The sequence below is a fragment of the Oncorhynchus gorbuscha genome, linkage group LG08, assembly GCF_021184085.1.
Source record: "Oncorhynchus gorbuscha isolate QuinsamMale2020 ecotype Even-year linkage group LG08, OgorEven_v1.0, whole genome shotgun sequence".
Lineage (NCBI taxonomy): Eukaryota > Metazoa > Chordata > Actinopteri > Salmoniformes > Salmonidae > Oncorhynchus > Oncorhynchus gorbuscha.
Window position 1 is genome coordinate 26,766,340 of NC_060180.1, and position 17,302 is coordinate 26,783,641.

The 17,302-nt window shown below is 43.8% G+C and overlaps 1 protein-coding gene across 1 annotated transcript in view; it reads left to right on the forward strand.

Moving 5' to 3' along the window:
• Positions 1 to 352: 352 nt before the first annotated feature.
• The window catches only part of LOC124041417 (regulator of microtubule dynamics protein 2-like), a 77,959-nt gene continuing 61,009 nt past the window's right edge, over positions 353 to 17,302 (forward strand). The window contains exons 1-2 of the mRNA XM_046358967.1: positions 353 to 405; positions 1,192 to 1,646. Of these exons, the coding sequence (XP_046214923.1) occupies positions 1,201 to 1,646 (446 nt within the window). The 5' untranslated portion in view covers positions 353 to 405; positions 1,192 to 1,200. The remainder of the gene's footprint in view (positions 406 to 1,191; positions 1,647 to 17,302) is intronic.

Here is a 17,302-nt window from a genome sequence, read left to right on the forward strand (position 1 = left end):
AGATCCAGGATCCTTAAATTCAGCTCTGCAAACGTTCTGACGTGAAAATACGATCGGTACTCAACAAAATATAGACTTTCCTATTGTCAATACTGCCGTTACTTCCAAAAAAGGTCTAAATTAAAATGATTGTTTTTGGCCAAGTGCGCATGCGCCAAATCTAATGCTCTATCTAGGTACGCTATCACGAAAGGATATTGATTTAATTTTTATTTAGACTTTTTTTTCTTCTTCCGAAGTACGAAACGGCGGTAAGGACGATAGTTGCTGATAGTTGCTGTGCAAAACTCAACATTCTGGTGAGTACCGAACGTATTTTGACATAACGCTTGCAGAGCTGGTTGATGGGACTTTGAATTGAAGGATCCCTGGGTGTCAGATGAGATCTCGTCTCTTCAAGCCCAGGTACTGGTTCAAGTGTTAGCTAGCTAATCCTGTTAACGTTAGCCCTTCTTGCTAAAGTAACTAGCTAGTCTAACACTGAGGTGAATGGGAGGACCTAACAGAAGAGTGACTAATCCCTCCCCATGACGTTGCCAGCTTTAGCTTGACAGTCACTAGGTCACTTTCTCAAACTGTCACTGGCTGGTGGGTTTCAGAAGTTAAGTGGCTTTTTGCTTTGCTACATTTCTATACCCCAAACTAGTTTGCTTGACTTTTCAGCTGAGGTTCTCCACATTTGACAGCTAACCCAATCGATCACTTTACTATGCTGTCCGAAACAATGCCCCGATTTATCTGTTGATTAAGTGTCCTTAATTGGCTTGTGGTCCTCTTAGCTGTAGGCTTTATCAGCAGGTCTTTTCCCAGTGTTTGTGGAAACCGTTAAGAGCTTAGCCAAGTGGCCTAAATTGTATTATTTAATAGGCACAGAGAATTTAGCTGCTCGTGTGACAGGAACTATCAAATCAGTTGGCATGTAGACTGGTAGGAAATGGACATTGGACGTGTTAATGATTAGAACGGAGGTGCGGATTGGGTTAAGATCAGAGGTCAAACTCTACAAGTAACAAGAGCTAAGGGCTGACCAACTCAGCTCCTTGCTCAGTCAACTCTGATGAACTTTTTGCAACGCTACTTTCTCTGCTGCGGGATACTCAAGTAAACAATTCCTAAAATCAGAAGTTGTCACTGCACAACAGAGCAAATTCATTATTAATATGCGTCATTTTCATTTCTCTTTCTCTTCAGGTTGGCACGATGGCCCAGTCATCAGACAACAAGGTTCTGGTCCTGGGTGTGTTGGCTGGAGCGGCTGGCCTCAGCCTGGGTGCCGTGGCATTGTACAACAGCCGGAGGGCCATGCCACAGAGTGGACACAGTCAGCAGTACCTCAGCCGTAATGACCAGCGGGCGGCTGGAGCCAGTATGGTGGTGGGGGGGATGCTGGGTCAGGCTGAGGTTCTAGATCGTCTCGGAGCCCTGATCCAGTGTGTGTCAGAGCTGAAAGATGAGGTGCGGGCGCTAAAGAGTGCCATCCCAAAGCTGCAGGACCACGTGAGGGATGAGCTGAGAGGACGCGGGGGCGAGGGGGGCGTGGCTCGCATCAGGGCAGGCCCACCAAACCGCACTATACCCACACGCAGGAGGAGAGTAGCCAGAGCTGAAGGCCAAAGCTCAGAGGAGGGGGCTGAGAGTGAAGGAGGGTGAGTCCCATCTTTCTCTCTGGCATTGTCACATGTTGGTTGTTTCAGATACAAGGGGGTGAAATCCACACATCACAATGATTTCATAGAAAAAAACAAGGAAATGTTCACAGTATTTGCAACTTGTTTTGGCATGAGATCTCATTTAAAATGTCCTACAATGATATGATTACAGTTTGCTACATAATCTTCTCTGTTCAAGCATCCACCACACCCTTTGGCCTTTTATACTCAAATTCTGGTTTCCTCTCTGCCAGCTGCACCAATGACCCCTATCCCACTTGTACTTGATCAATGTCTTAATAAGCCAAAGTCACATGCTCACCCTGCATCACCAGACTTTTTGATTTGCTCAGTCATTATATGTGGTAAAATAAGAAGTACTGTATGTGAATTTGCCTAGGGTGTCAGAGAGTGGAATCTAGCGCCACACGCCCAGTCATCCTCCATCTACAGCCAAATAGCTTGATCACACGACAGGCTTGAATAACATAAATGCACTGCCTCTTAAAATTCCTCTTTATGAAAACAGTATATTAACAGGTACGTCGTGGCTATTAAAACAAGGCACTTGTGTTAACAGTCAGGATTAACTTACACAGCTTTTCTTGAGCATGAATGCATTCAGAATGTCTTGTCTCAAAGCTTTGTGGGAAATTTCCTGCCTATTGCTTGATATTCATATTATTCACATAGGCTACTGGACTTTTTTAGTGGCTGGATCAGCATTAATATTGCAGATAGATTGTAGCTTCCATCAATGTAATTGTCTGAATAATTTCTAATCCCCCATATATTTTTGAGGTATGTACAGTTGAAGTCGGAAGTTTACATACACTTAGGTTGGAGTCAGTAAAACTTTTCAGCCACTCCACAAATGTCTTGTTAAAAATTATAGTTTTGGCAAGTCGGTTAGGACATCTACTTTGTAAGTCGTTTTTCCAACAATTGTTTACAGACAGATTATTTCACTTATAATTCACGATCACAATTCCATTGTGTCAGAAGTTTACATACACTAAGTTGACTGGGCCTTTAAACAGCTTGGAAAATTCCAGAAAATGATGTCATTTGCTTTAGAAGCTTCTGATAGGCTAATTGACATCATTTGAGTCAATTGGAGGTGTACTTGTGGATGTATTTCAAAACACATTACATTTACATTACATTTAAGTCATTTAGCAGACGCTCTTATCCAGAGCGACTTACAAATTGGTGCATTCACCTTATGACATCCAGTGGAACAGCCACTTTACAATAGTGCATCTAAATATTTTAAGGGGGGGGGTGAGAAGGATTACTTTATCCTATCCTAAGTATTCCTTAAAGAGGTGGGGTTTCAGGTGTCTCCGGAAGGTGGTGATTGACTCCGCTGTCCTGGCGTCGTGAGGGAGTTTGTTCCACCATTGGGGAGCCAGAGCAGCGAACAGTTTTGACTGGGCTGAGCGGGAACTGTACTTCCTCAGTGGTAGGGAGGCGAGCAGGCCAGAGGTGGATGAACGCAATGCCCTTATTTGGGTGTAGGGCCTGATCAGAGCCTGGAGGTACTGAGGTGCCGTTCCCCTCACAGCTCCGTAGGCAAGCACCATGGTCTTGTAGCGGATGCGAGCTTCAACTGGAAGCCAGTGGAGAGAACGGAGGAGCGGGGTGACGTGAGAGAACTTGGGAAGGTTGAACACTAGACGGGCTGCGGCGTTCTGGATGAGTTGTAGGGGTTTAATGGCACAGGCAGGGAGCCCAGCCAACAGCGAGTTGCAGTAATCCAGACGGGAGATGACAAGTGCCTGGATTAGGACCTGCGCCGCTTCCTGTGTGAGGCAGGGTCGTACTCTGCGGATGTTGTAGAGCATGAACCTACAGGAACGGGCCACCGCCTCAATGTTAGTTGAGAACGACAGGGTGTTGTCCAGGATCACGCCAAGGTTCTTAGCGCTCTGGGAGGAGGACACAATGGAGTTGTCAACCGTGATGGCGAGATCATGGAACGGGCAGTCCTTCCCCGGGAGGAAGAGCAGCTCCGTCTTGCCGAAGTTCAGCTTGAGGTGGTGATCCGTCATCCACACTGATATGTCTGCCAGACATGCAGAGATGCAATTCGCCACCTGGTCATCAGAAGGGGGAAAGGAGAAGATTAATTGTGTGTCGTCTGCATAGCAATGATAGGAGAGACCATGTGAGGTTATGATAGAGCCAAGTGACTTGGTGTATAGCGAGAATAGGAGAGGGCCTAGAACAGAGCCCTGGGGGACACCAGTGGTGAGAGCACGTGGTGAGGAGACAGATTCTCGCCACGCCACCTGGTAGGAGCGACCTGTCAGGTAGGACGCAATCCAAGCGTGGGCCGCGCCGGAGATGCCCAACACCATGGGACCACGCAGCTATCATACCGCTCAGAAAGGAGATGTGTTCTGTCTCCTTGAGATGAATTTGCTTTGGTGCGAAAAGTGCAAATCAATCCCAAGACAACAACAAAGGAACTTGTATAGATGCTGGAGGAAACCGGTACAAAAGTATCTATAGCCACTGTAAAACAAGTCCTATATCGACGTAACCTGAAAGGCCGCTCAGCAAGGAAGAAGCCACTGCTCCAAAACCGCAATAAAAAAGCCAGACTACGGTTTGCAACTGCACATTGGGACAAAGATCGTACTTTTTGGAGAAATGTCCTCTGGTCTGATGAAACAAAAATAGAACTGTTTGGCCATAATAACCATCCTTATGTTTGGAGGAGAAAGGGGGAGGCTTGCAAGCCAAAGAACACCATCCCAAACGTGAAGCTCGGCGTGGCAGCATCATGTTGTGGGGGTGCTTTGCTGCAGGATGGACTGGTGCCCCTTCACAAAGTAGATGGCATCATGAGGGAGGAAAATGATGTGGATATATTGAAGCAACATCTCAAGACATCAGTCAGGAAGTTAAAGCTTGGTCACAAATGGGTCTTCCAAATGGACAATGACCCCAAGCATATTTCCAAAGTTGTGGCAAAATGGCTTAAGGACAACAAAGTCAAGGTATTGGAGTGGCAATCACAAAGCCCTGACCTCAATCTTATAGAAAATCTGTGGGCAGAAGAGAGAAGGTGTGTGTGAACAAGGAGGCCTACAAACCTGACTCAGTTACACCAGCTGTCAGGAGGAATGGGCCAAAATTCACCCAACTTATTGTGGGAAGCTTGTGGAAGGCTACCTGAAACGTTTGACCAAAGTTAAACAATTTAAGGGCAATGCTACCAAATACTAATTGAGTGTATGTAAACTTCTGACCTACTGGGAATGTGGTGAAATAAATTAAACCTGAAGTAAATATCTCTCTACTATTATTCTGACATTTCACATTCTTGAAATAAAGTGGTGATCCTAACTGACCTAAGACAGGGAATTTTTACTAGAACACACAATCCCTCGATTAGTCCTCACACTGTCCGCAATAGTCTGAGAGCAGCTGGACAGAGGGCTTGTTCACCTGTTGTAAGGATGGTCCTCACCAAACATCACTGGCAACAATGTCGTTATGGGCACAAACCCGCCCGTCGCTGAACCAGACAGGACTGGCAAAAAGTGCTATTCACTGACGTGTCGCGCTTTTGTCTCACCATGGGTGATGGTCGGATTTACGTTTATTGTCGAAGGAATAAGCGTTACACCGAGGCCTGTACTCTGGAGCGGGATCGATTTGGAGGTGGAGGGTCCGTCATGGTCTGGGGTGGTGTGTCACTGCATCATCAGACTGAGCTTGTTGTCATTGCAGGCAATCTCAAGGCTGTGCGTTACAGGGAAGACATTCTCCTCCCTCACGTGATACCCTTCCTGCAGGCTCATCCTGACATGACCCTCCAGCATGACAATGCCACCAACCATACTGCTTGTTCTGTGTGTGATTTCCTGCAAGACAGGAATGTCAGTGTTCTGCCATGGCCAGAGAAGAGGCCTGATCTCATTCTCATTGAGCCCATCTGGGACCTGTTGGATCGGAGGGTGAGGGCTAGGGCCATTACCCCGAAAAATGTCCGGGAACTTGCAGGTGCCTTGGTGGAAGTGTACATTTATGCACATTTCTGTTTTGGTGAGTTGAGTAAATCTGAATGTTGCATTTTTATTCATTTATTTTACCAGGGTGAATTGACTGAGAATACATTCTCATTTACAGCATCGACCTGGGGAATAATTATAGGGGACTGAATGACCCAATTGGAAGCTGTGGATGATTAGGTAGCCATGATGGTATGAGGGCCAGATTGGGAATTTAGCTAGGACACCAGGGTTAACACCCCTACTCTTACTATAATTGCCATGGGATCTTTAGTGACCACAGAGTCAGAACACCCGTTTAACGTCCCATCTGAAAGACTGCACCCTACACTGGGCAATGACCCCAACCTCTGCCCTGGGTCATTGGTATATATTTGAGACCAAAGCAAAGAGTGCCTCCTACTGGCTCTCCAATACCACTTCCAGCACAGTCTCCCATCCGTTGAGGATTACTCTGACGTTGCGACAAGAATGACCTAACGGCCATCCAAGTTAAGGCTTTCCCTTTTTCATGTCCAATAAACATACATGATCTTTGTAACTACAAGCCAACACCAGATAGTACCATAATTGCAGTCTTCCACTAGAAACTATGTCCCATTTACACAAAACAGAAATGATGAGAGTGAGGCTATTCTGTTACGCGTATTTGCAGAATGGTCTTTGTTCTCTGGAGAAAAAAAAACATGAAAGCGTGTCTGATGTTTTCTAGTGGTGGTAGTGATGTTCCTGAGACTTCCCTGTTTCTTTTTTTGTTGCCAATTTTATATACATTTTACGGACACGGATCTATTTCTACAATAGTTATATTTTGTTTGTTTTTAGTCTACTATGGCTTATTACTTTTGAAAGATGTTGCAGTCTGTTTTTGAATCTCTTGCGATTTAGAAAAACCTAGAATGAGGAATCTTGCATTTATGCACGTTTCTGTTCACAATGCTGTGTATTAATAACTTGTTATAGCGTCGCAGGACATTGCTCTGACTATGGGAGCATCACCTGGATTGACTTTCCCCGTACTTTCGCTAAGCATGCATAATGTAGTGTTCCAAGAAAAACACGCACCCTACCTGGCCTGGCATCCAAACCCAAAGAAAGTGGGCGAGGCAGAGGAGTTTAACGGGCTGCAGATCAGAGCTGGATCATGGCACCCCCCCCAGTTAGGTTAGCTCCAGATTTGTATCCTGGCAGAAATCTTGCAGCAGTCGCCTGGGAGCAAGTCTAGTTGTAACAACATAACAAGCAGGCCAACAGCCAGCCAGGACACTCTGGGTAGTTAATTACTGTTTGTGTTTTGCTGTCTTCAGTGTATCGGTCTCTTTGGCTTTGCCTCTCAGTTTACAGACTTTGAGGTCCTTAGTTTGCATTCTTACTCAGGCCATAATTTACTGTATGTTGTTGTAGTTCGACTGATGGAATCAGGCCATACTTGAGTGATACAATAATCAGGTGGTCTATGGTAAAGCGTACTACTCTCCTATCTTTGTAGTGAAAAAGATCCTAGACTGGAAGTTTAGGCCTAATATAAGTTTCATGGGGTATAAATTACTGTACATGAGGACTAGGTTATATCAGGTCATTGGTTCTCCCACCTCTGTAACCAATGGAGTTTCGTTTATCCTCCTCCCTGTTGGAGAAAGAGATGCAGACCGAAGTATGGTGCCACAGCCTGCCCTCCAGCAGATCCAGCAACTTGCTTTGAGTGGCAGCTGTCGGCCCCATCAAATGTTCTAAATTACGTCTCGGGTTATTATGGTTTGAAAGAAATCAAATCACGCACACACCTACCGTAATTAAAGCGCCTTTCCCTCTCACCTGTGATTTGTTTGAGCGGGAAGGGAGGTAAAGGTGCAATGGACAAATTCTAGCCCTTAGGGAATGCTTGGCAGTCACCCAGAGTTGCCAGCTACACCCATAGACCTTACATCACCTACATTTAAAGAGCTTTGGTTGTCTGTTGCACCGTCGCTTGGAACTGTAGGCAATAACAGCACTTGACTATATCCTTCACTGTTGAGATATCTTTATTAGAAAACCACGCTATGGTGGTTGTGGCAGGCTTCATGCTTTTTAGCATTCTCGCTGATTTAAAAAAATATATTTTTTATTGAGGCAATGAATTATGGAGTTTAGAATGCAATGATTTATGTAGTTTAGAGGCATGTCCGACAGCGGTGCCCCCCCCCCCCAAAATCCCCCCTCAAAGTAATATATATATCATTTGTTTTTGGTTTTTAAAAAATACCAAAATCAGGGGAGGGTTTGTGCGGCAGGGATACCCTTGGGCGGCTTGGTTGGGTTGTGTTTCAGAGGACGCACGACTCTCAACCTTCACCTCACCCGAGTCTGTACGGGAGTTGCAGCGATTGGACAAGATTGCAACTACCAATTGGATACCGTGAAATTGGGGAGCAAAAACAGGGTAAAAAAAAAGAGATATTCAGACAATGACCAGCGGTGATATATTTGCAGGTTGTGTTGGGTCTTGCTGAAACACAGTGGCTGTAATGGGGTACAGACAATACGGCATACCGCACAGACGTGCGACAATATACATGCCATTTAGCAGACATTTTCTTCCCGAATCTCCTAACAGTCATGCATGTATACATTTTACATATGGGGGGTACTGGGATTCGAACCCACTACCCTGGCATTACAAGCACCATGCTCTACCAACTGAGCAACTGAGCTACAAAGGACCGCAAAGAAGAAGGATCAATTATGGAGCAGGTCAAAGTTTATAATGATTGTGTTTGCTCAGTTTAGCAACACACACTCGCAAGGTAGATAAGCTCAAACCGTTTGCACTGTTCACTTTTCATTTGTCAAAATCGCTTCCTCGAACTTCCCACCTCAACCGAGCAGGCCCATCAATCTCCCAGTCTGTATGCCGAGCTGTCAAAGGTCTCATTGTAAAGTGTCATGTCGGAACTTGTCATTCCTCAAACAGTTCCCACTGCCGTTTATCCATGTCATGCTGTTTACCCGTAGCTAGAGGGCATTATAATGTTTTGTGTTTAAAATGATAGCGTTTGGCATTGGATAGTTGCTGATTTTAAGGAGAAGACTTTTGTTTATTTAGTACCGGGCATGTCTGATCACACAGAGGTTTTTTTCAAGGGGAAAATGACCTTCTGTCTTTTGTAATTAAAAGCTTAAATGTAAAAAGTGTCATGATTTAGTGATGGGTGTCCAGGCCAGTCACATTTTGTGTCTCTCCGTCTTTCGCATTCTGAACTTCATGGAAGGCACTATTATACAGTATTTTTGTCCTAGAAATTAGGGCCTACATGTTATTAAATAAAAATATTGCAACCAAAGCACTGTTGACTTTCTGATACCCCCATTCCTGTGAATTTCCGGCAGTTTACCTTCTACATATAGTATGTCTGTCTACAGGGCATGGTAGACCCCTCCACCTGTACCACTTGGACTGTGACCACCCCCATTGTCACAGTTTCCTTTCAGTTTTCTTCTAGCGTAACACTAACGTGCTTGGCTCAAGGCTTCCCTATTATTCTCCATTAGTTATCACATTTTATTTGTCACATGCTTTGTGTACAACCGGTGTGGACTAACCGTGAAATGCTTAGTGACGTACCCTTCCCAACAATGAAGAGAGAAAGAAAATAAAAGATTAGAAAAGTAAAACACGTAAGTAATAATGGATACACAATGAGGAACGAACGATAACTTTACTTTAGTTTATCACACTGTTCTCCGCAGATCCTCGCAAGATCTGTGAGGTTAGATGGGGAGCGTCGCTGCACAGCTATTTTCAGATCTCTCCAGAGATGTTTGATCAGGTTCAAGTCCAGGCTCTGGCTGGGCCACTCAATGACATTGAGACTTGTTCTCTTGGAAGGTGAATCTTCACCCCAGTCTGAGAACCTGCTCAGGACATCTGTATTTTGCTCCATTCATCTTTGCCTCTCCTGACTAGTCTCCCAGTCTCTGCCGCTGAATACAAACCTAAAGCATGACTCTGCTACCACCATGCTTCACCGAAGGGATGTTATTAGCCAGATGTTGAGCGGTGCATGGTTTCCTCCAGACTTGATGTTTGGCATTCATGCCAAAGATTTCAATCTTGGTTTCATCAGACCAGAGAATCTTATTTGCCATGGTCAGAGTCCTTTTGGTGACTTTTGACAAACTCCCAAGTGGGCTGTCATGTGTCTTTACCTTAGGGTGTGGATTTCTTTCTGGTCACTTTACCATGAAGGCCTGATTGGTGGATTGCTGCAAAGATAGTTCTCCCATCTCCAAAGAAGAACTCTAGAGCTCTGTCAGTGACCATCAGGTTTTTGGTCACTTCCCTGACCAAGGCCCTTTTCCCCCCGATTGCCCAGATCTGTGCCTTGATATAATCCTGTCTCGAAGCTCTATGAACAATTCCTTCGACAGGTGTGGGCCTTTACAAATCATATCCAATCAATCATATTTACCACAGGTTGTAGAAACATCTCAAGGATGATCAATGGAAACCAGATGCACCTGAGCTCAATTTTGAGTCTCCTAGCAAATACTTATGTAAATAAGGTATTACTGTTTTTTCTATTTTGAATACATTTGCAAAAATGTCTTAACCAGTATTTGCTTTATCATTATGGGGCGTTGGGTGTAGATTGATGAGGAAAAACATGTATTTAATCCATTCGAATAAGGCTGTAACATAACAAGATGTGGAAAAGTGAATGGGTCTGAATACTTTCTGAATACTCTGTATATACACTACCGGTCAAATGTTTTAGAAAACCTGCTCATTCAACGGTTTTACTTAATTGTTTACTATGTTTTTACATTGTTGAATAATAGTGAAGACATCAAAACTATGAAATAACGCAATATGAAATCATGTAGTAACCAAAAAAAGTGTTTAATAAATCAAAATATATTTTATTTGAATAGCCACCCTTTGCCTTGATGACAGCTTTGCACACTCTTGGCATTCTCTCAACCAGCTTCATGAGATGCATTTCAAATAGGTGTGCATTCTTAAAAGTTAATTTGTGGAATTTCCTTCCTTAATGTGTTTGAGCCAACCAGTTATGTTGTGACAAGGTAGGTGTGTATACAGAGGATAGCCCTATTTGGTAAAATACCAAGTCCATATTATGGCAAGAAGAGCTCAAATAAGCAAAGAGAAATGACAGTGCATCATTACTTTAAGACATGAAGGTCAGTCAATAGAGAAAATGTCAAGAACTTTGAAAGTTTCTTCAAGTGCAGTCACAAAAAACATCAAGCGCTATGATGAAACTGTCTCTCATGAGGACAGCCACAGGAATGGAAGATCCAGAGTTACCTCTGCTGCAGAGGACAAGTTCATTAGACTTAACAGCCTCAGAAATTGCAGCCCAAATAAATGCTTCACAGAGTTCAAGTAACAGACACATCTCAAACTAACTGTTCAGAGGAGACTGTGTGACTCAGGCCTTCATGGTCAAATTACTGCAAAGAAACCATTACTAAAGGACACTGTTGTGTCTTTGGCATCATTAAAACTGAAGACTTATTTATCAAATAACTCTCTCTTATTATTACGCGATTAAACTGATTAATCATTTAAATGTAATTAACTAGGAAGTCGGGGGGACCAAGGAAGATATTAATAATTAATCATTTTCCTAATATAACTTTCAGATATTTTAATATCTGATCAATTAGTCTTCGAATTAATGAATTATTATTGTCTTCACTGAGTCATCCATACATCAATTGTCTTAAATCATTTATTTAGTAACTAAGTAATTCACAGAAATGCATAAACAAACAGTAGATAGTTACAAGGAAATAACGGAGTTTCCCTAGTGGGATAAACCGGTATCGCGGCTTGGTGGACAAAAAGGGAAGTGGGGGTCAACTGAGATGAGACACTACAAAGTTGATAATTATAACAATTGAAATGCTAATCCTTTGCACATGAACGTTCACTCAATCGGGAATAATTGCAATCAATATATATATTTACACTCAGTGTATCGTCGGGATCTCTGTTGAAAAGTTTGTTTCTGTTGGAGAGTTTGTCCGCCCTCTCTTTCTCTCTGTCGTGGTTAGAATGGATAGTTCAGAGTGACATTTTTTTTCTGAACATAGAAAGGGCTATCATGATGCCAGGTCCTGTCTGTGCTCCTCGGGGCGTGCCAATGACTTAGTTAAACTTTAAACTGAAATACAATTCTCTCACGTTAACATAATCACGTCATTTGACAAATAGTATCATCTTTACTCATTCATTTTCTACAACAATTAATGTAAGCCTCATAACTGAGGCTATTGTATAAACAGCGTTATGGTAATGTGGCCATATTGTCTCATGAGTTTCACAAAATTGTACCAAACGGACCAGTTCGTAGCTGGATTCTTCACCGATCTTTTATACATTCTCCAGAATATAAATACTGTTCGGATCTCCAGTGCTGTGAGGTGGAAGAAATTCCTTTGTTCTCTCTATGAAAAGTCACTCTCTCTATGCTGTCTGGCCATGAGTCAGGATCTTCTCTAGGAATTTACGACCTCTCTGACCACAGGCACCTGGGTGTGGGAGACAGAGGTAAGGGGATGGTGCATAGAAAAGGGCCAGTGCAGAGGGAGGGGGGAATAGTGCTCGCTGTACCCAAAGAGGGCAACGTCATGACAACCCCAATTAAAAAGAAGAGACTTGCTTCGGCCGAGAAACGCAAGCACTGGACATTAGACCGGTGGAAATGTGTCCTTTGCTGTAGAGTCCAAATTTTAGATTTTCGGTTCCAACCGCTGTGTCTGTGGGGGAACGGATGATCTCTGCATGTGTATTTCCCACCATGGAGGAGGATGTGTTATGGTGTGGGGGTGCTTTGCTGGTGACACTATCTGTGATTTATTTAGAATTCAAGGCGCACTTTAACCAGCATGGCTACCACAGCATTCTGCAGCAATACGCCATCACATCTGGTTTTGGCTTAGTGGGACTATCATCTGTTTTTCAACAGGACAATGATGAAGGGCTATTTGACCAAGAAGAAGAGTGATGGAGTGCTGTGTCAGATGACCTGGCCTCCACAATCCCCCGACCTCAACCCAATTGAGATGGTCTGGGATGAGTGAAGGAAAAGCAGCCAACAAGTGCTCAGCATATGTGGGAACTCCTTCAAGACTGTTGGAAAAGCATTCCAGGTAAAGCTGATTGAGAGAATGCCAAGAGTGTGCAAAGCTGTCATCAAGGCAAAGGGTTATTTGATGTCTTCATTATTATTCTACAATGTAGATAATAGTAAAAATAAAGACCCTTGAATTCGTTGTTCTAAAACTTTTGACCGGTAGTGTACATACTGTATATCTAACAAAGTGACAAAGAGTAGCACCAGCATATGCAATGTGTCATATACGTTAAATGGGTCAATGCAGAAAGTCCTGGTAGCTATTTGGTTAACTATTTAACGAACTGTGTAGCAGTCTTATGACTTGTGATAGATTCTGTTCAGGAGTTTGTCTTTGGTGGCTGGAATCTTGGACAATTTTTGACACCGCCTGTTTGCCAAGTGGTTTCCATAACAAGCGTTTAAGCAGCCAATCAAGATACTCTCAATTGTGCAGCTGTAGAATCCTTTGAGGTTCTGAGGGCCCATGTCAAATCATTTCAGCCTCCTGAGGTGGAAGAGGTGTTCTTGTGCCCTCTGCATGACTGTGTTGGTGTGCTTGAACCATGATAGATCCTTGGTGGTGTGGACACCAACGAACTTGAAGCTCTTGACCCGCTCCACTTCAGCTCCATCGATGTGACTGGGGGCGTACTTGACCCTCTGTTTCCTGTAGCCCACAATCATCCCCCTTATCTTGTTGAGGGAGAGGTTGTTGTCCTGGCATCACACTGTCAGGTCTCTGACCACTTCCCTATAGGCCCCCGTCATGTCTTCGGCAAAATTAATGATGGTGTTGGAGACGTGTGCGGCCACTCTGTCGTGGGTGAACAAGGAGTCCTGTCAGGATGTCAAGGATCCGGTTACAGAGGGAGTTGTTCAATCACAGGGTCCTGAGCTTAGTGATGAGCTTGGAGGGCACTATGGTGTTGAACTTTGAGTTGCAATAAACAGCATTCTAGGAAAGGGTGGTGTGGAGTGCAATATAGATTGCGTCAACTGTGGATCTGTTGGGGCGGTATGCAAATTGGAGTGAGTCCAGGGTGTCTGAGATGATGGTGTTGATGTGAGCAATGACCAGCCTTTCAAGGCACTTCATGGCTACAGATGTGAGTGCTACAAAGGTAATTTGTCTTGAGCACTGGGACTGTGGTGGTCTGCTTGAAGCGTGTAGGTATTACAGACTGGGTCAAGGAGAGGTTGAAAATGTCAGTGATGACACTTGCCATCTGGTCAGCCCATGCTCAAAGTATGTGTCCTGGTAATCTGTATGGCCCTGCGGCCTTGTGAATGTTGATTTGTTAATAGTCTTACACACATCAACTAGGCAGAGCGTGATCACAGTCGTCGGGAGGAGCTGGTGCTCTCCCGCATGGTTCAGTGCTGCTTGCCTCCAACCAAGCATAGAAAGCATTAAGCTTGTCTGGTAGGCTCGTGTCTATTCCCTTTTGTAATCTGTGATTGCGCCGACAGAGAGAAACAACTCTGAGAAGAGGAAGCACGTGGCTGTATGCTTTATGATTAACGACTCATGGTGTAATCATAATCAAATGCTGGCTATTTTACCTACCAAGAGAATTCTCGGCAGTTATAGTCACAGCTGTGTACATTCCCCCTCAAGCGAACACCAAAACGGCCCTCAAGGAACTTCACTGGACTCTGGATACTATATAGTATCCAGGATACTATATACCTGGAATCTACAGTTGTAGCTGGGGATTTTAGCAAAGCAAATTTGAGAACAAGGCTACCTAAGTTCTGTCATCATGAAGAGCTTTGAGAGGCTAGTTAAAGGATCATATCACCACCACCTTACCTGCCACCCTAGACCCACTTCAGTTTGCATACCGCCCCAACAGGTCCACAGATGACGCAATCGCCATCACACTGCACACTGCCCTATCCCATCTGCACAAAAATAATACCTATGTAAGAATGCTGTTCATTGACTACAGCTCAGCATTCAACATCATAGTACCCTCCAAGCTCATCATCAAGCTGGAGGCCTGGGTCTCAACCCCTTCCTGTGCAACTGGGTCCTGGACTTTCTGACGGGCCGCCCCCAGGTGGTGAAGGTAGAAAACAACATCTCCACCCTGCTGACCCTCAACACTGGGAACCCACAAGGGTGTGTGCTCAACCCTCTCCTGTACTCTCTGTTCACCCACGACTGCATGGCCATGCACGTCTCCAACTCAATCATCAAGTTTGCAGACGACAGGAGTGGGCTTGATCACCAACGATGAGACAGCCTACAGGTAGGAGGTGAGGGCACCGCTCACTCAACGTCAACAAAACAAAGGAGATGATTGTGGACTTCTGGAAACAGCAGAGGGAGCATCCCCCTATCCACATTGAAGGGACTGCAGTGGAGAAGGTGGAAAGTTCCTTGGCGTACACATCACAGACAAACTGAATTGGTCCACCCAGACAGACAGTGTTGTGAAGAAGCAACAGCGCCTCTTCAATCTCAGGAGGCTGAAGAAATTTGGCTTGTCACCCAAAACCCTGACTATCTTTAAGTCGCTTTGGATAAAAGCGTCTGCTAAATGGCATTTATTATTATTATATTTACAGATGCACAATCGAGCGCATCCTGTCCGGCTGTGTCACAGCCTGGTACTGCAACTGCACCTCCCTCAACCGCGATGCTGTCCAGAGGGTGGTGCGGTCTGCACAACGCATCACTGAGGGCAAACTACTTGCCCTCCATGTCACCTACTGCACCCGATGTCACAGGAACGCCAAAAAGATCATCAAGGACATCAACCATCCAAGCTACTTCTTGTTCACACCGCTATCATCCAGAAGGCAAGGTCAGTACAGGGTCATCAAAGCTGGGACTGAGAGATTGAAAAACAGTTACAATCAGACTGCTAAACAGCAATCACTAACTCAGAGAGGCTGCTGCCTACATTGAGACCCAATCACTGGAAACAATGCCACTTTAAATACTGCCCCTTTAATAATGTTTACGTTATTACATTACTCATATCACATGTATATACTTTATTTTATACATATATTGCACCTTGCCTATGCCGCTCGGCTATCGCTCATCCATTTACTTATATGTACATATTCTCATTCACCCTTTCAGAATTGGGTGTATTAGGTAGTTGTTGTGGGGAATTGTTAACTTGTTAGATATTGCTACACTGTCGGAACTAGAAGCACAAGCATAGAAGCTACACTCACATTAACATTAGCTAACCATGTGTATGTGACCAATAATATTTGATTAGTTTGCAAGCCCTGACACATCAGAGAGCATCAGAGCCGGTGTCGTAGGACTCGATCTTAGTCCAGTATAGTCGCTTTGCCTGTTTGATGGTTCGTTGGAGGGCTTAGCAGGATTTCTTATAAGCATCCAGCCTTTCGCTCAGTGCGAATGTTGGCTGTAATTCATGGCTTCTGGTTGAGATATGTACGTACGGTCACTGTGGGGATGACGTCATCGAGGCACTTATTAATGAAGCCTATTACTGATGTTGTAAACTCCTCAATGCCATTGGATGTGTCCCGGAACATATGTCACCAACCAGCTCGATTCAGTCTTATTTAGCAACATTTGAAATTGTGTTTTTTTCTACATTGGATAAAAGTATAGATTCAGAGCTAGAAGATTGTATATCAAACACTACAGTTAAGGAACAATGGGAAAGTAATTATGCTTTGAAAGTTGATAAACTTGTAATCCCACTTTTGAGAAAATGGCACTTGAATGTTTTGGTAAACCTACTGGAGAGCTCTTTGTTTACACCCTATTCAGCATAGTTCACACCCTGTTAAGCCTTAGCCCTGTCCATCTCTTTAAGGATTCACATGTGAGGCCATGTACTAAACAACCAAAGATTTCAAGACTAAAGGTTGGTTCATACTACATCTATCGACAGTTGTCGCAAAAACATCATGAGCATTCTGTTGTCATCCAATATCAAACTTCTCATTGTCGTTATGAAGAAGTATAAACACAAACTACAGGCTGCATGACATCAGCAGCCTGGTGGTCCAAAATAGCAGAACTGGTGTATTTTAACACCAATAAACCCACCTTTTTTAAAATGAATTTTGTACAAAAAAAGCAACTTTCTAAACATTGTTTTGGTTAGTTTGTAGCATGTTAGCTAGCTAATGTTAATTTAGCTGGCTAGCCAGTTCAAATAATGATCATATAGCTGACAACGTTTTCTCTTTAGCTTGTTTGTAGTCATTGTTACAGGAAAATAAACTCACAACAAAATCATTATCCACAAGTTAATGGCGAGCCAATTACAGAAAATATTTTACGTTTTTGAGTGTGACAAAATAAAAGCAGGGCATTCTACCGGAGAATTTTAGAACTTGGACACAGTCTCATTGGCCTGACGTTATATCTGAGATACAAAGAATATTAGCTAGCTGACAGTACGCTTTAACGCGAAATTAAAATGACTTTCTGACTAAATTAGAGACTTATAATATCTCAAAATGTAGCTAGCTAGACTTTCTTACCCGTACACAT